This window comes from Chelonia mydas, chromosome 1 (genome assembly GCF_015237465.2).
Source record: "Chelonia mydas isolate rCheMyd1 chromosome 1, rCheMyd1.pri.v2, whole genome shotgun sequence".
Classification (NCBI taxonomy): Eukaryota; Metazoa; Chordata; order Testudines; family Cheloniidae; genus Chelonia; species Chelonia mydas.
Window position 1 is genome coordinate 34,353,312 of NC_057849.1, and position 23,574 is coordinate 34,376,885.

General features: G+C 41.7%; 1 protein-coding gene across 4 annotated transcripts in view; it reads right to left on the reverse strand.

Annotated features, from left to right (window-relative positions):
- PDGFD (platelet derived growth factor D) overlaps positions 1-23,574 on the reverse strand; it is a 188,367-nt gene that overhangs the window by 49,002 nt on the left and 115,791 nt on the right. For all 4 annotated transcript variants that reach the window (XM_007059671.4, XM_043529657.1, XM_027822159.3 and 1 more), the window contains exon 3: positions 17,713-17,893. In XM_007059671.4, coding sequence (XP_007059733.2) covers positions 17,713-17,893 — 181 coding nt within the window. The remainder of the gene's footprint in view (positions 1-17,712; positions 17,894-23,574) is intronic.

Sequence of the window (23,574 nt, forward strand, 5' to 3'; positions counted from 1 at the left end):
TTCTGCAGCTGCAAATTACCTCCATGAGTAAGTAACAGAATGGATGTACCTACTATCTGATTTCCAGAAGGTTTCCCAGAATTTGGGAATTAAATTACAGATTTAGGGCCTAATACAAAGCCCACTGCTATCACTGCACTTTGGATCAGACCATTACAGTTAGCGGTACATTTAAAAAAAACCCCTTTTCATCACCCCCTTAAAAGTATAATGGTATCTTCAGCTGGATGCTCCCTTCCATTAGATAATGTATCTGTCGAAAGAAAATATCATAATGCATGGCTAACCAATCAATCTGATTGAATGAGCACTCTTGAGTGTCTTATAAATGTAGAAAGAAGGTTATTGATAAGGAGGGTTGATAGGTTCATTTCCAGATATTCCTGCACTTATTAGCAACAGCAGCAATAAAAATAAGCAGTAAACATTTGAAAGGCAGGAAGGGGATATGAGGACTTCCTTTCATTGATTGCCCTCATGGATAGAGAAAAACAGCGGGTTAGCATTATGGAGTTGGTACCTCAAGATTGGCAGTGTTAGGAGAGACCCGTGGAAAAGTCCTATAGAATTTAATAAGGATGAACCCAATACAATTCTACAGAAAATACTCTAAAACCCTACAGAATTTACCAAGAAGTACCTGACCCCAAATCTGATATTATTAATCTTGCCCTTTAAGACCGACATACATTGAGTTCCTGAAGCCCAGCTGCCACTAGATATCAGTAGCTATAATCCTATAATCAATTCTGGCTATGTTAATACGAGTGTGAAATGACCTACAGAATCACTTCTGATCAGTGCTGACATACTCACTTTTTATAATAGAATAGTAAGTCTGAGATTCCAAACTCTATAGAAGAAGACTAAAGTTTTCAGCTATAATTACGATCTAAGTCAATCTCAGCTTGATGTGTCTATTTGATGTGTCTCAATGGCTATTAGCTACGATGGGCAGGAATGGTGTCCCTAGCCTCTGTTTGCCAGAAGCTGGGAATGGGTGACAGGGGATGGATCACTTGACGATTACCTGTTCTGTTCATTCCCTCTGGGGCTCCTGGGCATTGGCCACTGTCAGAAAACAGGATACTGGGCTAGACTAGTCAATACTCCTCTTATTCCTTCCCCTATTATTGGAATAATGGCTATGGGGTGAAGGGTATAGGTATATTATAAGAAAGTCCAAGACACATAACACTTGACATTTAAATGAACCATCTTAAAAGCAGGATAACATTTTATCCCATATAAGGCAACAGCTCTGCCTTTGAAAAACAAGCTAACATTAAGCTGCTGTTGAGCTTCCCCATCTGATGCATGTAGCGATGTGAGAGGCACAAGAATCTTTAGTGGTATGATATACAAACTGTTGCATTAGGTTTAATTATATTCAATTTATAAAATATGTCCATCCTCAGCCCTGGGTCTATAAGGGTCAGTTTGCTAACATCAAGCACTCGGGTGCATGCCACCAAGTTAAATGACTGTGAACAAAATCAACAGCACTAAATGTAAATATTCAGCTGTCACTCTGAGGTCATTTTTAACTGAGACGCAGATTTCAGCACTATACTGGGCTCTGTGATGAATGGATGCTTACGGGCATGAGTTCTGCTGCAGGAGTTCAAAGCTGTGTACTAACGGTAGTGGAGAAGGTGGCTTTGTAACACCAGTTCTCCCTGCTTGAACACACTGACCCCAGGAGTCGGAATCTCACTCTTAATGCAGAATCCAATGCCATTGAGAGGTCTCTGGTGAACTTCTGTTATGCTGACTGACAGTGTTTGGAGGCAGCTTCCTCGGTAATAAGAGAAGCTGCCCTGAGCAAAATTGGAGCCCCCTCCCCAACAGGCCCACAACAAACCGTTGACAATTTACTAGCCCAACAGCACCCAGGTGGGCAAAGAAGTCCTTCAAATTAACAGAAAGCAATGACAGCATGTGTAGTTAAGCTAGTATTACCCTTGGTGTGACTCATTCCAAAGTGTGCCCGTACTGAATGGTCCTGTAATTAGGGTTATGCAGGGGAAAAAATTAAAGGAAACAAGATTATTATTCCTGAACCCTTGTTTCTAGGAAATTTAAGCACATTCCACATACTGTGGAAAATAAAACATAAAAATCACTTACAAATATAAGATATGTATATTTAATATTCCAAATTCTCTGTTTTCTCATTAGGATGATTTGTTAAGTGCTCTGACATACTCAGTAAATGCTGAGCTGAGATTTGGGTGAAACACAAGGTGGGGAAAATGCTTTAATTGAATCTAAGCAGATTTAGCTCTAATGCTGGGATACAATGTAAAAATATACCGGTGAGGGACATTAGCTGCTCCAACAGCAATCCCAGCTATTGATTTCTTTTGAAGGTTCCATTTGTTTTGAGTCCCAAGGGATTCCATTTAATTTTGCAGTAAACATGCCTCAGAAGCATGCGTCATGTTCAGAGGGATAATGCAAAGCAAAACATTTTGTTCACCCTACCGCTTTGACTGGGAGATGTGGCCCTTTTAAGGATGACTAAAAATGCTATATAAACTTTCTATGATAATAACAACAATAGAAAAAACAACAACAACCAAAACCCCCAAGAATCACAACTTTGCAGAATACAAGCATCATCTTCTGCCAGCTTTTTAGTTTACTAATGGGATCAAAAGCTGCTGATTTAGTGCAAACAGTGAAGAATATTGCTTATTTGGATCATTTTAACCTGACCTCAGCCTAATAATTAGAGAAGAGAAAAAAGCAACTTGGTTTTCAGCACCAGTTCTATGTGTTTCCACAAATTATTACTCATGTTAAAACTTTTCACACTTCTGGTTTTTACCTACTATTGTTACAAGTAACACTCAAGATTCCTATAACTGATACAGATGACATAGAAACAACATTTTTCTCTATCCTTTTCAAATTTGTTTACAAGATTCCATTTAAAAAAATGTAAATGGAGAAAAAGAATCAGAACCAGAAACTGTACTCAATGGTAGGGAGAAATTCAAAGAACTAATGCCAAACAAAGGCTGGGGGTAATAACAGAGGAAAAACTTGATGCTAGTTTGCAGTGTGATACAGTGGCACAAAAAGCCACTGCATACACACAGATACCACATCATGGACCAGGAAGGTGATAGCTCCGCTCTCTGCAGCACTAGGGATACCATATTGTCTAATGAGGAGCTCTAAGAAGCATTATGACTCTTAGGTACTGTATCTCACAGAGCAACCAGGTACACTGCGGGAGCACAGCTATTATTACACACCCATTAAGGGGCGGTAGCATGCCCTCCCCTCTGTGGTACAGGGGTGGATGGGGTCACATCTCTGTCTCCATCCACCTCCCATGGCTGTGCTGGAGAGAAGCAGTCACTGTGCTCAGGTGAGTGCAAGGTCTGCCATTGTGGCTGTCCCTGCATGGAGACTAAAGGAAGGAAACATGGGGAGGAGGCGACTCTCTACATCTTCAGGCAGCAACCTTTTACTACCTGGCCCTAAGTTTTGAGTTTTTACTGAGCACCTGTAAGTGTTTTTTTAACTACATTCAGGCTGTATTTTTTTAACTTTGATTTGTTTTAATTTAACTTACCTTCCCCACCCCCTTCTTTGTTCAGGCTGAGAACCTCTAGTAAATTGGCACTGCTGAAGCAGAAAGCCCACATTTGTGCTAGCCCATGGATATCGCGGAGTTAGCAATATAAGAAATTTCCATGTTTTTAATCTATTTCTTAATGCACCTGGAAAATGTACTTGAACCAGCACTGAGCCAGCAGTGCAAGCACTAAAAGCTACTGCTAAGGTGAGAAGGCAGACAGTTTACTTTTACACATTTGTGATGGAGATAAATTACATGTACAGGGAGTGGAGTGTCCTATTTTTTGCTGCCTTGCGTTACCTGACCTGAGTGCCTTTTCTTTTCAGAGGTTTAGTAATGCTGATTTTTCCTTATGAACTCACATGTTTATAGAAAAGGGAATGGATGTCATAAGCTAAAACATGATGGACAGGCGCTGCCTATCTGACTGTTATTCACATATGTAAAATGATTATGCAGGGCCTTGTTTACATTATGCACCCTTATAGGACAGGAGGCACTCAGCTGTAAATGCATATATAACACTACCCATTCTGATAGCACCTAAAGCATTCACAAAATAACCAGGATCAGGTGGGGAGCAGATTTTCCTTGTGGACAGCCTTGACCCTTGTCTTCTCAGCAACAGAATATTGCAGGCTCTTATGGGCAGGTAGCATAGACTGGAAACTTACCAACATGCAACTGAACACTGCTCTGAGAATTGTCACAGGAGTGCTGCAGTCAACACCAACAGTCTGGCTCCCCGTCTTTGTGCATATCATACCACCATACCTCCAAAGACAAGCAGACACAATACAAGAATATGACCATATAAAAAACCCAGACTTGCTCATCTACAAAGATCTCCAATTCCTGCCAAAATGTTACCTTAAGTTCAGGAACCCCTTCTGGTTAGCTGTCAAAATTTCAGGACTTTCACCAAAAGACAAGTGACAGACACTGTGGGAAAACAGTGGGGCCAAGAACCAAGACCTGATTATGGATCCTAAAGAACAACCACTTGGCTTCACGATGACACGTAAGATATGGATCACAGCAAACCACATCTGAACCTCACATAGGCATTGCAATTACTTCCTACACAAATGGGAAATGAAAGACAGCCCGTTATATGAATGTGGAGAAGACATCCAAACATGGAACATCTAGTGAACCTCTGCTCTCTAAGACCCTTCTCTGGAGGGACAGCCTTGAAATATTCATTTCATGTCATTGGAAGCAACTGAGCAGCTGGTAAGCTCAGATGTTGACCTTTAATGTTACTTTTCAAGTTGCCATACAAAAGACAAACACATAAGACAGTTGGTGTAAATTACCATGGCTCCAGCGAAGACAGCAGAGCTATTCTGATTTATACCAGCAGAAGATCTGGCCCTACGTTTCAAGACTATTTTCACAAGGAAAAGGGCTAGAGACTATTAGTTTTATTTTAACTTAAAAAAGAAAACAGAGATTCTCCTTTAAAAGGACAAGACGTTAAATGAGTCCACTCAGCTCATCAGTGGTATTAACTCTGTCATTCAGGATGATGGCAGAGAGTGGAAAGAGAATAACTAAGTCCCAGATCCACAAAGGTATTTAGGATCTTCACTTCCTTTGAAATCAATGGATCCTTTGTGGATCTGGGTCTAAGTGAGTAACATCCACATAAGAGCTTTTGTAGAATTTACTGACACCAAGACGCAACATGAACCCACATGCAGTCAATCCAACAATCAGGACTCATGCACTTCTCCACTAGGGTCCCGCTCCTGCAAACATGAGACTACTCACAGGGGTAAAGTGAAGTGTGTGTTTGTTTGCAGGGGTGGGGCCTCGTTGGGGGAAGCGATGTGCAATTTGCCTGGAGTCAAGGGCGTGAGAAGAGAGAAATGCTGTACTGAGTTTTTCAGTCATATGGAAGCTCTTATTGCAAGAAATGCTTCTCATCATGTATACACGGAAATATATTGGGAAACAAGCACTGATTAAAAATGAGCATTTCTACAGCTGGGAACAACAGCCATAGTCTATTGCACCAGCAGCACAGAGTAACGTGACCTTGAAAACCAGTTTCCCTCTTCCCATATAGCACTGTTTTATATATTCAAAATAGTTCACCAAGCAAAAGCCATTAAGATGAATTAATCTTGTTTGCAAGGACATCCCTAGGTCAGAGAAGAGAGAGACATCCACATCCACATTTGATACCACTGAATAACAACATGTACATGGACTCCTCAGCTGTAAACAACAAGAACATTTTTAGGCCCTGATCCTGCAGGCGACTTTTGTATGGGCCTACTCCTGTGCCTATGCAGAGTGACTTACCAGCTCAAGGCTTTAATTATTAATCAATCCAAGTTCTTCTCACAGACAATGAGAATACAGCCCAGTCAAACTGGATTGTGTTTTTGTTGGAATTATAAAATTAGTGGATTTGAAGGGAGAGCAGGAAATGTGATATATCTCTGTTCTAACAGAGCATTTGTAACAGCATCTCATAAAAACTTATTTCAAAAATAATTCAGTTCAGCCTGGTAACAAACACTGTCATGTGGATTCAAAAGTAGATGAGGGAATGCTCACAAAGGGTTATCACAAAGAGTGAAGCATTCAGCCGCGAGGCAGTGTTTAGTGGAGTATCACAGGCATCAGTGCTAGGGTATGATAGGGTATGATTTCATTTAGCCATAAATTTTATGACCAGCTGTATTTATTTCCGGAAAATGGAGTAAGAAGTACAAGAACAACATTTTCAGATTATATTACATTAGGAGGAGCTGTGAACACCATTGAGGACATAGAGAGACTAAAAAGATGGTCAGAAATACCACAGTAAGGTTCATCCTGAAAAGGTGAAAGCTAATACATTCCAGTCTCAGGTACTCCCAGGGAAAGAAAAACCTGGAAGCTTTAGGGCTGAGGGCATGTCTACACTGCCCTGCAGTTTAGAGTAAGGGGATGTTAATAGCAGTGCACACCGAAGTGCTATACTGTAACTCCCCCATGTGAACATTGCAGGCACAAGCTTAAAGGTCCAGAGTTCATACTAATGTAGTCCTCTTCAAAGAGGACCATTAAGTTCGTGCCTCTACTGCAATACACCCCTCTAGTTCTAATAGTGGGGCAGTGTAGACATGCTCTTAAAGCCTGTGCTGTTGTGTCTTTGTTGCTATTTTTTGTCACTCGAGCTAGATTAAAGATAGCATAGGTATGTTAACCCAAGCTGCAAAGACACCTCCAAATGCAGTGTAGAGTTTCCCTAAGATGACAGTGGAAAGCAAATTAGACACATGTTTCTAGTGTTTTCTGGCAGTCGAAGGGGCCAGTGTAATTTTGAGTTTAATATGCAGCAGCAGAAGCAATACTGTCTCCCTACACGGATTTGGTGCAATCTCACTTGAATCTTTGGATTCAGCTCACCTCACCTCTAGAAAGACAATGGAATCGTATGGGGAGGGTAATTTGGGAGTTCAGCGAAGAGCAACAAAAATGGTGAGGCGGTTGTAGGGACTGATCTATGTGCAAAGTTAAAAAGCTAAATATGGACATTATTGCCTGAATAAGAGATAACTAAGGGGTTGGGGGCCCAAAGACACTCTATAATATCTGAAGGATTTAAACACCAATGAGAAAAAGAGAGTTCTTTATTATAATGGAAGGAGGTATACTAGCAAGGAATGGGATGACATTAAAACAGGGAAAATTAAGGCTATCAAGGCAAAAATTCTTTCTGACAGTGTGATTTATTAGTCTGTGTCTTCATCTCTACTTGGCATATTTAAAGCTTTACTGGACAAAACACTAATAGATGTACAATAAATAAAGGCCATTCCTGCACTTGGAGAAAGATGGACTAGATGACCTGAAAGCTTTTAAAAATTGTTAGACTTTACGATTGTCTGCAGCTGTGCTATAACAGAACAACAAAACACAAAAAACTAAGCTAAAATGACTCTCAAAACATGGACTATTATTTAATCAAAGGCTATACGTATTTTTGAGTTATAGCTGTTACGAAAAATAAGGTGATAATTTATTCTCTAAACAATGTATTCTGCAAACCATCATACCCACATTTTACCTCATGCAGAGATGTTTTTCTAGATTCCAAAGAATGACAACACACCACTTTGTAGCAATTCTGAGTATGAAATGGATACTGAAGTACAAGCCTGAGATAAACACTCTAGAAGTCTGTGTCAGCCTTTATAAGGTAACATTGACATGTAGTGGAATAAATAATGTTGGTGTAATTCAAAACTGGAAGTCGAGCCTCAGAGGCCCACCTCTCTGCAAGACTGGAAAGACATACAGGTCTTGTTTTCATTTAAAAGACATCAATAACCTAGCCTGCTGTGAAGGCTTTTCACAAGTTTTTCAATATGGTTTTAAAGGGAGGTTGGGGGTCCAACATATGTCTACATTCACCAGTCATCTCCTGCAGAAATCTGTCAAGCAGAAGTAACCTTAAGGAGGCAGATGGAGTTCCTTCTCTTCTCTGTACAGAATTTACATAGGGCTAGATTAATAAAAGGATTTAGGCACCTAGCTGCCACTTTAGGCCTCTAAATCCCAAATTTACACACAGATTTGAACAGGGATCTGCCACTTCTAACCACTGGGTTATGGGGTATTTTGATGTAGGGCTCCCTCAGTCTCTGTGGCAGCTGTTCAACTGTGGCCAAGTAATTAGAGTCAAGTCATTGGGCCAAAGAGAGAGTGCACATAGGCATGAGGTTGCTATACATCTTGGTGATTAGAGCACCCCACCCCACAGATCCAAACCCCCTGCTCCAATGGCTATTTATTTATCCAGATTTATGCATCTTTGGTATGCACAAATGCCCTTGTCTCCCCACGCTTGTGTTCTATATCCTTTGTTGTGTCTCATTACTAACATGACTATAAAAAAGAGCCCTGCATGGATACAAAAATGTGTATCTGCATCTGATCCGTGATCTGCAAAAATTGTCTGCAGATATCTGTGGATTTGCAGGGCTCTACTTACTGTGTCCGGGCTGAGGCTCCGAGGCACCACCCCCCTCCCCCCCCCACCCCCGCCAGAGCAGGGTCGGGGAGAGTCGCGCGGGCAGCTGTGGGGAGCCGGTGTGGAGTCGTGGACCTGGGGGGCAGGGACACAGCTGGGGGCTGTACTCAGCCTCCCCCCCACCCATTGTGGGCAGGTGGAGGGTCCGCCACAGCTTCCCCACAGCTCCCTGGCTGGGATCCATGCTGGCCTGGCCGGGGGGGAAGGAGTGGGGCCTCGGGTAGGAAGAAGAGGGGAAGGGAGAGGGGTCCGCCCCTGTGAAAAGTGGACAGGCGAGGCGTCCTGTTCTGGCACCACTGGTCACTGCTGCATGGTGACCTGTGGAGCTGCCTGGGGGCTGCTCGGGCCCCCACCCAGGGCAGGTGGAGGGTCTGCCACGGCTCCCCGCAGCTGCCCGCCAGGCTCTTATCATGGCCAGGCTAACCACAGATGTAAAGCGGATACAGGCGGATACAGGGCTCTAACTGTAAATTCTTTGAGGCAGAGAAGGACTTTTTCGTTGTACAGCACCCAGAAAAAAGTGGACTTCAACCCTGAATAAGGCCTCGGGGAACTACTGCAAAAAATAATAAATACATGTTTCTTGGATGCCAATGTATATCATATACACTCCTGGTAGTGCGTTAGCCCTTCTTCTGTTTTCCTGCTTGTGGCTATAAGTTACCTCAATCTGTTAGAAAAGCAAGCATTCCCTCTTTTACCTTTAAATCACATACACAATAAACTTCTTAGTTAACTATCACAACCGGTAGGTGCTACCAGCAGAGAACTCTGGTTCTTTAAAATCTAAAGCTGTTAATGCATCTTATCACCCATTCCTTTAAAGAGCTGCTACATTCTATTATTTATTATTGTACTGTACTTGAGCTCATAATTAATGTCTGTCTAATCTTTGGATGATGCAAAGTGCTGTATATAGTAAGGGCTAAACAGTACCATCATGCACCAGAATTCTTGCCATTCCTTTACCCAGAGTCTTATAGTGATGTGAATCCATTAGGACCCATACATGATGCCTTCCCTACCTTTAACTCAGTAAAGAAGACTTTCAACAGGAATCTGACACAACTAGGATTGTTGTTGTTGTTGTGGGAAAACAGGTAGACAATGCTGTACGATAAGTGAGTCAAATGTGAACTAAGCAGTCAAAGCACCAGGGAATGATGAGGGGAAAGGGCCCATTGTTCACCACTCTGTTCAGTCAACAACAGAGTCACCATGTACTCACTTTCTGCAGCTGGGAAAACACAGACTCAAATTTATTTTTAGGTGAAAACTATCACGTTGCCAGTTGAAGTCTGACAGATGTCTACAACTGTTGTCTATTTGTCCTCTCCTTCAGCTCTTCCACCCACCTTGCCAAAAGCTTTATATTTCCCTCCTCCCCTGCTCCGTGACTGACTGCCACACCTACAACCCCCACCCCCCTGCCTCTTCACCACCTTTGATACTCTCCAAAAACCCAGCCCTCCTAATTCCCATGCTTCCCATCAGGTAGAGATCTTGCCAGGAAAACACCTACACTGAACTGGTCACCTGCTTCTTGTCCCCACTGCCTTCAAGCATGTCACTAACTTTCCTAAACCTGCACCCTTTATTCTTCCTGCCCGCTGCCTTGGCACATCTCTCCATCCCTTTATTACCACGCTCCTTAACAACGGTGACTACTCCAAAACTTACTGCTATTCTGTCCTCTGCAACTTGGATGCTGCCCACTCAGCTTCACTGAGATACAAAGGTGACAGATGATCTTTTTCTTGGCCAAGCCCCACAGGCCTTTTCTCCATCCTCATCTTTGTCAGTCTTGTGTTGAGTTTGACACGGTCAATCAAATCCTCCTCCTCAACTTTATCTCCTCTGAGCTTTTGTGTCTCTTTGCTTGTATGGTTTTTCTCCTGCCTCTGACCACTCCATTAGCATCTCCATAGGTGGTTCCATTTGCTCCTCTTTCACTCTGTGTTGCTCTCACCAGCCTCCATTCTTGGCTCCCTCTTCTTCCTATTTTGCCCCTTTCTTATCCTGGGGTGCCTTAATCTTCTTGCTTTAAAAATAATTTCTAGGCCAGTGACTCTCATGTTAATCCGTCCTCTCCTGATCTCTCTCTTTGTGGTCACATCTGTGACTGTATCACTACAACCCTTCTGTTTCCAGCAGCAAAATCAGACCTGTTCATGTCTTTCCCCTCAACTCCTCTCAGCACCCTCGCTTTCCACCACAGTACATAATTCCTCCATCCTCCCCCAACCTCAGTGTCATCTTTGACGCATAACTAGGCTTAAAACCATCATAGGGAGAATTCTAGTGGCACTAAAAGACTTTTGTGACTGGAGAGAGACCACACCTCAGTGATAACAAGACTATATTGCTATAATTCACTGTATCTGGGACTGCAGGAATAAGCAGAGAAGGGGATCCAGCTTCTTCAGAATGGGGCTGGCTGCTTCTCCATGACCCATGCCACCCCAAGCACATCGTCCCTGTACTCTACTGACTCCCAGTCTACTTCTGCTGTCTGTGGGAGGCCTTAATCCTGACCTTCAAGGCCATCATCAAATCAGAGTCCAGCTATATCTATGGTCCCATATCCAACTATGGGCCACCAAGACACCTGCATGTCCCTGGAACGATGCGGCACAAGAGGCTGGACACAAATCATCCTGAGATGAGCTGAAGAGGAGTTAGCTGTGGAATGAGAGTCCCAAGTAGGTCACACTAATTCAGAGCATGACCACTTCTGGCCTTGCTGCAGAACCCTTCACTCAGAGGAGCTTTCCCAACAGAATCAAAACAATGCAGGGAAGGAAGAAGAAAACAGAAGACTCCATATATACATCCCAAGCTGTACCTCCTATACTGATGAAAGAAGGATAGCTGAAGACTCATGTAATCCACTTGTGAATCTGTCAAGCAGACCTAGTTTACATGGGAAGCACTTAGATACTATGGAGACAGAGCTACAGACAGATCATAGAATCATAGAATATCAGGATTGGAAGGGACCTCAGGAGGTCATCTAGTCCAACCCCCTGCTCAGAGCAGGACCAATCCCCAACTAAGAGATTCTCCTCTCTTCTTTAGCCCAAGGGTTGGTGCTACACCTAGGCTATCCCCCTAGCAAAACTTTCTAGGGGCAGAGGGAGCACCAACTCAGTGACGGTGACTGGCAGCTCTCTTGAGGTGGGGGCGCCATTAACGGGGCAGACTCTTGAACAGGACAAGAGCTGTTACAGGGATGACCAGGCTGGAGGTGCTCAGCAGCCTGGGTAGGCCTAGACCTATAGCTGGCTCTGTTCACCTTCACTGCCAAGCTGTTTCCATCCATAAATTGGGTGAAATTTTGTGGCCTGTGATGTACGGGAGGTCAGACTAAATGATGTAATGGTCCTTTCTGGCCTTAAACTTTATCAATCTATGAATTTGTCTCTAGCCCTACTGCCATAACTCTAGTCCAGACTTTGGACACTGTTCACCCATATGACTCCAGCCAACTTATCCTGGTTACACAACTCTCACTTTTGCTTCCTTTGCCCAATTCTTTTGTGCTTTCTCTTGTGCTGCTTTGTACATCTGAAAGGTTCTCTTTGCGCCTATATGCCATAAAACCTCACTCTCTTCATAACACTCTTATGAAGAAGGTGAACTGAGGAATGGAATTTAGAACTGCCGAGTCTCAGCCTCTGCACTAATGAAGAGAAAATCCACTTCCTGTACAACAGAGGTAGAAGTTAGCCGAAGTCAGTGCAACATTAACTGAGTGAGCAGTCTGTTTCTTTTAACATGCAAACAGAGATTTGTAAACCTTTTCCTTGTGTGAGATTTATTCTTTGCTTTTCACGAGGAGCATAGACCACTTAGTACTTTTTTAATGCTTCTTTTTAATGTTACAAATGCTCCTAAACAAAACGACCACATATAATCTCCCAAATCCTTTGTTTACATATAAATGGGGAAGGAATTTTAAAGCCTTTGGGTTGGTCTTATGTAATTAGAAAGAACTTAATTTCTCCCCTCTTTGTCCCCTAGAAAGATGATCCCCTTGTTGACAATTTTATACAAGGGCGATGCACTCTAGACAAGAATACAGATGTTGGTTATCTGCCAGCATCTCAAGTAAACAGGAGTTTCATCACATGAAGTATTTGTTTTTTTGTTGTACAGTGTTTATGAAAATATCCATCCTGGCTAGCATACATGGGAAATCAAAACTTAATCAGTGAAAAATGATCAGGAGAGTGAGTGATAAGTGTGTGTGTAATATATATAATATCTCACATCCCTGTAATGTGATTTATCTCATTTCTGATCATTTCATTAACAAAACCAAAATCACTCACCCTCTCACCTCCCCAAAAAAATCTACTGAGATTCCTTCTTTGGATTTTAAAAGCATTGAAAATAACTTCACACTATTATCATATATATTTTCAAATGCAACATATTATGTAGATTTCCAGACAACCTATTTTGTCTTGAAGACATCAATGAAGTGTCTGTCCTGAAAAAACAGTAATAACTTAAACCAAAGCAGAGAGGACAAATATTCACACAGCCCTACACAGAAATTGGTTCAATTTGCATTTGATCTGATGAAATTCTATTACCTGTGATATATAGGAGGACAAGCTAATGAGGCCTCTTCTGGGCTCAAAATCTTTGAATCTGTATTTGCACTGCTAGCCAACTAAGCTAAGCAAATTGTTTTGTTTTCATGTTAAACATTTTAAGGAAATTGTTATTGATGACAGTTATTACTACTTTAATTAAACACCTTGCAGCCCGATCCTGCAATCATCATTTGCATGATTAGATCCACAGAAGATAGATAATGTGACTAATCACTTGACAGAGAGACATTTGTTTGAGTAGGAGTGGCAGCATCCGGACCTTGTTTTGTTTTCTGAGGCCTTGTCTATACTACCAGGGTGAGTCGACCTAAGTTACCCTACTCCAGCTAGAGTTAAAGTAACTTAGGTCGACTTAATGCAATGCCTACAACACTCTGTGTCGACAGGAGATGCTCTCCTGTTGACTTACCTTACTCCTCTCATTCCGGTGGAGTACCGGAGTTGACCAGAGAGCACTCTGTGGTTGATTTAGCAGGTCTCCACTAGAGCCACTAAATCGACCCCCGCTGCATCCATCACAACAGCGTGGATCCCCACTAAGCATAGATATGGCCTAAATATGCTTAGTTTGTTGGTGTTTCTTTGAAAGTCTTAATGGGACAGAGCCGAACAGTTTAAATCTAGCATTTGGGCTCCATTTGTCTTCTAATCAGAACTGATCAAAAATCTGACAAAAAACAGCAATTAATTTTCATGAACAAGTCTGTGATTTTTCTTTCTGTTTTTTGACTAGTGTTATTACTAGATTATCAGACAGGGAGTATGTATCTTGTATTACTAGGAAGAATATAATTCTCTATCAAATTCCCTAGGATGGGTCAAAATTCCTCATTTCTGTGAAATTCTATTGGACTCTTCCTTGAAAGAAGTTTCATTTAAAACAAACAAAAACCACTTTGGATGTGGTGTAGCGACACCCCATTCAGTTTTATATTGGTATAATTCCATAGACTTCAGTGGAGTTACTCCTCATTAACAATGGGGTACATCAGATTTAGTTTGCAATGTTAGCCACAAAAAATGAAAACTGGTGTAAAACCCCTGTATTTTCACATTTCTTGAATGGTATTATAGAGAAGAGCAGAACAAAAATTAAAATAAAAACAGAATTTGTTTTGATGCCTTACTCTGTTGACTTTCCTTTTTCAATACATTTTCTAGCTTTGTTGGAACATTTGTCGCCAGTAATACTTAAAATCAAAGTTCCCAAATATGCATTGAATTTAGAGGCCAGTTAGGGTATACAGTAACAATGTATTAATGTCAATATATAACCGATATACGCCTCTTGTAAAACAGACAAGCCAAAAATAATGACTTCAATTATCAGCTGGAATTTAACATTTTCTAATTATCCCATTTAATCAAAATCAGATACAGGATTGAGAATTTTAATTTAAAGCCTCAACTTTTAATTTTGTTGGCGTTTGTTCATGGACTACTTCCTGATTATTACTTTATACATTCATGATAGTATGTTTTTAAAATTCAGGGCCCGATTCTGCTCATTCCCACAAGCAGTCCTACTGGCGTGTATGAAACTACTTATGTGAGTGGGGATTTCTTGTATGTGTAGCAATGCGATTTTTCATTTTAACTCCTTACATCACATTGTGCCTGATTGTGTGTACCTAATGCTTACTCAACTCAATATAACTATGAGTCAGATCCTGGAAGTAGTTCTATTGAAGTTAAGACAAGTATAATGGCTGAAGGTTTAGTGCTTCATTTTTCAATGCAAATACTATACACTTGCAGTAATTTAATTATACAAAATATGGGAGTCAGATGAGCCTAAGGATTCCCCAGAGGTATGCATGAGCTTAGGCATGGATCAGGGCATTTATATTTTTAAGGGAAATAAGTGAAGCAACATCCCCTCCCCACCACCACCTAAAAATCCTTTTAAAAACCAACCACACAGTGGAAAAGAAGATCAAGGAAGGAGGTTTTTCAAACAATTTTGCAGGCTAAATCCAGCTCATGGATAACAGCTGGCACAGGTGATATCTAGACTGGTTTGATGCTTGTGCTCTAGGCCTGTGAAGCTTGAAGAAAAAGGAGGTTTTATAAGAAAATATAGGGAGAAAGAGGTGCCTGTGTTGAGCTGGCAATTGCTCTGCAATAATAGTTTTGCAGTGTGACCATGCAATATCTGTGCACAAACTGGGCCTTTACATACCTAAGTACCTGTTTATGTATAATGACTCATTTTACATGAGCATGTCCATATGCATAGGTGCAACTTTAGTAGTTGCATTTCAAAAGCCTGCTTGTAAACATGACCCCTTCTTGTTTATGGCTATTTTTTTGTTTCTTCAAATGGGAAGAATGGAAGGAGAGCACAGTTGGAATGTACTAGAAGAGGTGATAACAAACATAGCTCTTTGTTCTTGTTGAACAATATATGCATTGCAGTGCCTCAATATGTGCCACATGCAGAGTGGTGAACTGACAAACAAGCTTATATGCACCAGCTGAAATTAATTTAACTAGTGTCCATGGGTTGTTTTTTTTAATAAAGTTGTGCGCATTTGTTACCAGAAAGGTTTCCCAAGGAAGTTCCAAAAATAGCCTAATGATGGAAATGGCCGTGGAGCAAAGAAAAAAGCAATTTAAATATTTTTTATTTCATCTGATGCATCATATGTTTATGCATGGTCCAATAATATTTTCTAACTTGCTGCCTGCAAATGCATGCTGAGTTCAACCTTCAGGGGTCAGCAGCGTGCAGTATATCCACTGTACGTACTCAGTCCTGAGAGACTGTGAAGACTACCAACTAAGGGCTGAGTCTGCTGACTATTAATCCTATGGATCTTCAAATGGACAATTTAAACTTTGAGCAGCAGCTAAAGCCATTTCATCATCATGACTACCACCTGTCCCCTACAGATTTTTCTCTTCTGAGAAAAAGAACATTTCATTTTAAGAGTGTGTTAGGAGAATATTCTCTCGCATACACTAGCTAAACGGCACAACATTTTGTTTGCTCACTCTAAGCACTAGGTATAGCAAATACACTTTGAGCTTTCTAGTGCGGAATATCCTCTGCTTGAATGATAATGTTCATTTTCTCAAAACCCAGGTGTCCTATATGAACTATACATGGTCGCTATATAAAGCTAGCTAATTGTAACAGAGGTTTTCCGGAAATATTAAATACACATGATGTAAAAGAGGCTGCTTCACTGCTTAAATGTTTATGCATTGTGGTACTCCATGGACTGCAACAACATAAATGTTAGCCTTGCTAGATTACCTTCAAATCAAGCTCCAGATTCTTGTCATCCTTACTCACACAGAGTAGTGTTTTACTCCATGAGTAGGCCCAGTGTTTAAATACATGGAAGCCGCATCTGGCTCTGAATTTGCAATATATCTCCCATATTTAGGCATGGAATGGGCTCAGTGTACATAGTATACGCTCACACAAAAGCCATTAGCTGAAGTGAAATGGTGTAAATAGCGGATTTTTCCTAGGAGAAGTTTAACCTTATTGCTAACAGGAATAAGAAAGCCTGAATACGTAACACTGGATTGAATAAAAGAAATCTGGATTGTGAAGGATATGAAAACATAATGACGTCAGGGTAGTAAGTTACCACCTGATTGCAAAACTCACCTCTGTTCAGCTATATTGCACCCAAATGATTATAATATTATTGAGGGCAATACATTGAAAACACATTTGTTTCAAAATCTACTTAGACTAATGAATATTCCTGCTTCTTTAAAAACAGAGGGCTTTCATCTCATCAAGTCGGTGTGTTCTACAATGACAATACCACTACACAATACAAAGAACGATAGAGCTTATAACAACAGTTTGAACCTTAACACACAAGAGAACTCTCCCCGGGGCTCCCACCAGCTTCTCTGGGATCGGTTGTGTTACCGGACTGGACGCCTTGCGGCACCCATCTCCACCACTCCAGATTCGGGGATCTGAACCCGACTCCCTTTCGATCGGCTGAGGGCAACGGAGGCCATCACCTGTCCCTTCGGAACGGCGCTCGCCTATCTCTTAGGACCAACTGACCCATGTGTGTTAAAGTCCTGACTTCTTGCTTAGAATCAGTCAAAACCCCCTGACAGTACTTTTCTTTGATGTCAAATGAGGATCAAAATGGAGTTTAAACAGCAACTATTTCAACTGTCATTGCTGTGATGTTTGTCAGTACATTGGAATTGCAGCCTCAGTGCAAAAAGTGTTAGTGTTTTTGAAACATATTATTAGTGTAAGTCTTGTGATGGACTTGTCTTTAGTTTATATTTAATAACAGGATGTCAAAACTGCTTTTATCTATGCCTTATGTAGTTTGCTGGAAGGAAAGTATTTACAGTTAATTAATGTTGTGATTAGCTGTAGTTAGCTATGTCATCCAGTCTCCAAGTATCGCTGTTCTTTCACACTCTGGAATGTTTTGTATCCACTAAGTAGTTAAGTTACTTACCACAAGGGAATAATAAATCTTGAATCCAGGTTTAGCCACAAAATAGTCATCGGATTTGAAGGTTATCTTTATTTGGTTTGTTTTGGATGTTATTCTTGGAGGAATTTCCTTGTGACCACACCACCGTCCTCGGATAACTGTGCTAGTTTCAGATAGATCTTCCACCTCCACGAAGTCATACCTGCAGATCATTTGATAATTTAATAAATTCTCATTACATAAAGCTGCTGCTGCTGCTACACAGGAACACTGCTCAAAAAATTGGTCAAATGTACATTGGTTTCCACTATGAAACACTTGATTAAAAATTACAGATGATGAAAATACTAGCATAGTGCATGATATGTTGAGCTGAAAGTTACTTTCTAAGAATACTAAATACGTAGGGTGGTGGTATGTGTTGTTGCTTGTCGGGTTTTTTAGCTGTTGGGAGTGAGAGCGTACAACATTCCCTACCATGCTGCAATGAGGATGCCTTTACAGACATTTTTCCTTGCTATAAAATAACCATACCACATATGTTTTATATAGCTAGTAAACAGCCTGTAAATTTAACACAATTTTATTTAAGGAACAGAACAATTTTGATTTTGGGCAGACATAAACTAGATCAAGATAGTAGTTACAGCAATGTGGCATTTTGGGATGATTACCTTAATTGACATAGGGAATTTAGGCTGTATATGTAATGACCCCCCCTAGTTAGGTCATCTGCAGGGACTGAACCCGTGACCTCCATTGCTTGAGCTAACTAAGTCCATTGACTCATAAACCTCTATACATAGTCTAGCCACTAGAGGGGAACAAAGAGCCAAACTGTGTTAGCATAGGTCAGAGGTTCTCAAACTGTGGGACGGGATCCCAAAGTGAGTTGTGACCCCATTTTAATGGGGTTGCCGGGGCCAGCGTTAGACTCACTGGAGTCTGGGGCTGAAGACAAAGCCTGAGCCCAGCCACCCAGGGCTGAAGCCAAAGCCCAAGGGCTTCAGTCCAGGACGATGGGGTTCGGGCTCCAGCCCACCCCTGCCTAGGGTCATGTAGTATTTTTTGTTGGCAGCAGGGGGTCGCGGTGCAATGAAGTTTGAGAATCACTGACAGAGGTTACATATAGCTATAGTAGTATCAGATTGTTCATATATTTTTGTCAGTAGCTTGTACAGTTTATTGAGTTTTCCACAGTCTTCCTGTGGATGACAAAAGGGCAGCAATCAAAGTCCTGATCCAAAGCTTACTGACAACAATGAGATTTCAACAATTGATTTCAATGCAGTTGGGTCAGGCCCCAAGTGTTCCATTCAGCCTGTGGCAGAAAGCCGGAGACAAGGAAGACAGTGAGGTCTAGTGAAAAGAGCGAAGAGGATGTTTATGAGCGATAGCGGTCTTCAGATACTTGAAAGGCTGCCATAAAAAAGATGGAGAAAAGTTGTCCTCTCTTGCCACAGAGGGTAGGACAAGAGGCAATGGGTTCAAACTACAGCACAGCAGATTTAGATTAAATCAAACAGTTAAGTAAAAAAAGAAAAGGAGTACTCATGAAAGCTTATGCTCTAATAAATTTGTTAGTCTCTAAGGTGCCACAAGTACTCCTTTTCTTTTTGCGAATACAGACTAACACGGCTGCTACTCTGAAACCTTAAGTAAAAAGGTTTTCAGCTCCCAGCCCCAAATGAGTTTCAAGCCCATTTAAATTTCATAGTAAGTAACTTAAAATTAGTAACATAAATGAAAAATGTGAAAGTAAACAACCAGGAGATTCCTGGGGAAAGGATTCAGAGTAGCAGCCGTGTTAATCTGTATTTGCAAAAAGAAAAGGAGTACTTGTGGCACCTTAGAGACTAACAAATTTATTTGAGCATAAGCTTTCGTGAGCTACAGCTCACTTCATCGGATGCATTCAGTGGAAAATACAGTGGGGAGATTTATATACATAGAGAACATGAAACAATGGGTGTTACCATACACACTGTAAGGAGAGTGATCACTTAAGGTGAGCTATTACCAGCAGGAGAGCAGGGTGGGCGGGAACCTTTTGTAGTGATAATCAAGGTGGGCCATTTCCAGCAGTTGACAAGAATGTCTGAGGAACAGTGGGAGGTGGGTGGGAGGAACAAAAACCGGGGAAATAGTTTTACTTTGTGTAATGACCCATCCACTCCCAGTCTCTATTCAAGCCTAAGTTAATTGTATCCAGTTTGCAAATTAATTCCAATTCAGCAGTCTCTCTTTGGAGTCTGTTTTTGAAGATTTTTGTTGAAGAATTGCAAATTTTAGGTCTGTAATCGAGTGACCAAAGAGACTGAAGCGTTCTCCAACTGGTTTTTGAATGTTCTAATTCTTGACATCTGATTTGTGTCCATTTATTCTTTTACGTAGAGACTGTCCAGTTTGACCAATGTACATGGCAGAGGGGCATTGCTGGCACATGATGGCATATATCACATTTGTAGATGTGCAGGTGAACGAGCCTCTGATAATGTGGCTGATGTGATTAGGCCCTGTGATGGTGTCCCCTGAATAGATATGTGGACACAGTTGGCAACGGGCTTTGTTGCAAGGATAGGTTCCTGGGTTAGTGGTTCTGTTGTGTGGTGTGTGGTTGCTGGTGAGTATTTGCTTCAGGTTGGGGGGCTTTCTGTAAGCAAGGACTGGCCTGTCTGCCAAGATCTGTGAGAGTGATGGGTCGTCCTTCAGGATAAGTTGTAGATCCTTGATGATGCTTTGGAGAGGTTTTAGCTGGGGGCTGAAGGTGATGGCTAGTGGCGTTCTGTTATTTTCTTTGTTGGGCCTGTCCTGTAGTAGGTGACTTCTGGGTACTCTTCTGGATCTGTCAATCTGTTTCCTCACTTCAGCAGGTGGGTATTGCAGTTGTAAGAATGCTTGATAGAGATCTTGTAGGTGTTTGTCTCTGTCTGAGGGGTTGGAGCAAATGCAGTTAGATCGTAGAGCTTGGCTGTAGACAATGGATCGTGTGGTGTGGTCTGGGGAAAAGCTGGAGGCATGTAGGTAAGAATAGTGGTCAGTAGGTTTCCGGTATAGGGTGGTGTTTATGTCACCATCGCTTATTAGCACCATAGTGTCCAGGCTGAGGTTGATGGTGGGATGGAAATTGTTGAAATCATGGTGGAATTCCTCAAGGGCTTCTTTTCCATGGGTCCAGATGATGAAGATGTCATCAATGTAGCGCAAGTAGAGTAGGGGCATTAGGGGACGAGAGCTGAGGAAGTGTTGTTCTAAGTCAGCCATAAAAATGTTGACATACTGTGGGGCCATGCGGGTACCTGTAGCAGTGCCGCTGATTTGAAGGTATACATTGTCCCCAAATGTAAAATAGTTATGAGTGAGGACAAAGTCACAAAGGTCAGCCACCAGGTTTGCCGTGACATTATCGGGGATAGTGTTCCTGATGGCTTGTAGTCCATCTTTGTGTGGAATGTTGGTGTAGAGGGCTTCTACATCCATAGTGGCCAGGATGGTGTTTTCAGGAAGATCACCGATGGATTGTAGTTTCCTCAGGAAGTCAGTGGTGTCTCGAAGATAGCTGGGAGTGCTGGTAGCATAGGGCCTGAGGAGGGAGTCTACATAGCCAGACAATCCTGCTGTCAGGGTGCCAATGCCTGAGATGATGGGGCGTCCAGGATTTCCAGGTTTATGGATCTTGGGTAGCAGATAGAATACCCCAGACCGGGGTTCCAGGGGTGTGTCTGTGCGGATTTCTTCTTGTGCTTTTTCAGGGAGTTTCTTGAGCAAATGCTGTAGTTTCTTTTGGTAACCCTCAGTGGGATCAGAGGGTAATCACTTGTAGAAAGTGGTGTTGGAGAGCTGCCGAGCAGCCTCTTGTTCATATTCCGACCTATTCATGATGACAACAGCACCTCCTTTGTCAGCCTTTTTGATTATGGACACAGTTGGCAACGGGCTTTGTTACACACCACACAACAGAACCAACTAACCCAGGAACCTATCCTTGCAACAAAGCCCGTTGCTAACATATCTATTCAGGGGACACCATCATAGGGCCTAGTCACATCAGCCACACTATCAGAGGCTCGTTCACCTGCACATCTACCAATGTGATAAATGCCATCATGTGCCAGCAATGCCCTTCTGCCATGTACACTGGTCAAACTGGACAGTCTCTACATAAAAGAATGAATGGACACAAATCAGACGTCAAGAATTATAACATTCAAAAACCAGTTGGAGAACACTTCAATCTCTTTGGTCACTCGATTACAGACCTAAAATTTGCAATTCTTCAACAAAAAAACTTCAAAAACAGACTCCAATGAGAGACTGCTGAATTGGAATTAATTTGCAAACTGGATACAATTAACTTAGGCTTGAATAGAGACTGGGAGTGGATGGGTCATTACACAAAGTAAAACTATTTCCCCTTGTTTATTCCCCCCTCCAACTCCCCACTGTTCCTCAGACGTTCTTGTCAACTGCTGGAAATGACAGGTTTCAGAGTAACAGCCGCGTTAGTCTGTATTCGCAAAAAGAAAAGGAGGACTTGTGGCACCTTAGAGACTAACCAATTTATTTGAGCATGAGCTTTCGTGAGCTACAGCTCACTTCATCGGATGCATACTGTGGAAATTGCAGAAGAACAATTCTTCTTCTGCAATTTCCACAGTATGCATCCGATGAAGTGAGCTGTAGCTCACGAAAGCTCATGCTCAAATAAATTGGTTAGTCTCTAAGGTGCCACAAGTCCTCCTTTTCTTTTTGCTGGAAATGGCCCACCTTGATTATCATTACAAAAGGTTCCCCCCCCCCCCGCTCTCCTGCTGGTAATAGCTCACCTTAAGTGATCACTCTCCTTACAATGTGTATGGTAACACCCATTGTTTCATGTTCTCTATGTATATAAATCTCCCCACTGTATTTTCCACTGAATGCATCCGATGAAGTGAGCTGTAGTTCACGAAAGCTTATGCTCAAATAAATTTGTTAGTCTCTAAGGTGCCACAAGTACTCCTTTTCTTTTTGGGGAAAGGAGTTAGGGCCAAAGCAGCAGAAAGGAGGCTAAGGAGCAGAGGCCCCGATTCAGCTGTCCATTCAGCAAAGCACGTAAGTATGTGTTCAACTTCAGGCACATGCTTTAATATAAGAATGTGCTTGGATGTTTTGGTGAAGTAGGTCCAGAGAGAGCATCTGAAAGTAAAATTGAGGACAAAATCAGATTAACCCCCCCCCCCCCCCCCCCCAAAAAAAAACAAAAAACAAAAACCAACAACAACAATTTCTCCAGAGTGGTAAAGTAATATCGTATGTTACTTACCAAAGGGTCTTTAACAAGCTTGGAAGTCATTCCAAGTAATACCCTGGGAGCTTCCTCATTCTAGTAGTAATATCATGAAAATAAAAGCCTTACAGGGCAAGGTTGTATTTCTATAAAGAATGGGATATTTTCCCAGCTTTTATAGGCACTACAGATTCTGGAAGGTTTTTGCTTCTCTGCTTCATAAATTTGTAGCTTTTGAAAGCAGACAGATTCTCCGCAGCCATGGTCAAAATCCAGTATGTCAATAATGACTTGACTTCCCCTCACCATGTCATCACCTTTAATAGCCCTTTACAAAAGAACATTTCATCCTTTTCCACAGTAAATTAGATCCACGTTTCAAGGTTGAAATGATTTAAGGTCAGCCATAGTTTATACTCTATGTAAAATGTTAACAAGCCGTTTCCATGGGCATTAGTCTCTGCATTCCGGCATAGCCTCTGAGGTCCTAGAAGGTAACTATTATTACACTGCAATTGCTCTCACACCAACAATGACAGAGCAGAGTAAAAGCTGCCAAGATAATAAACATGCAGAGAGGGATGGCCAGGTTGAGTCTGCATTCTTTTGTCATT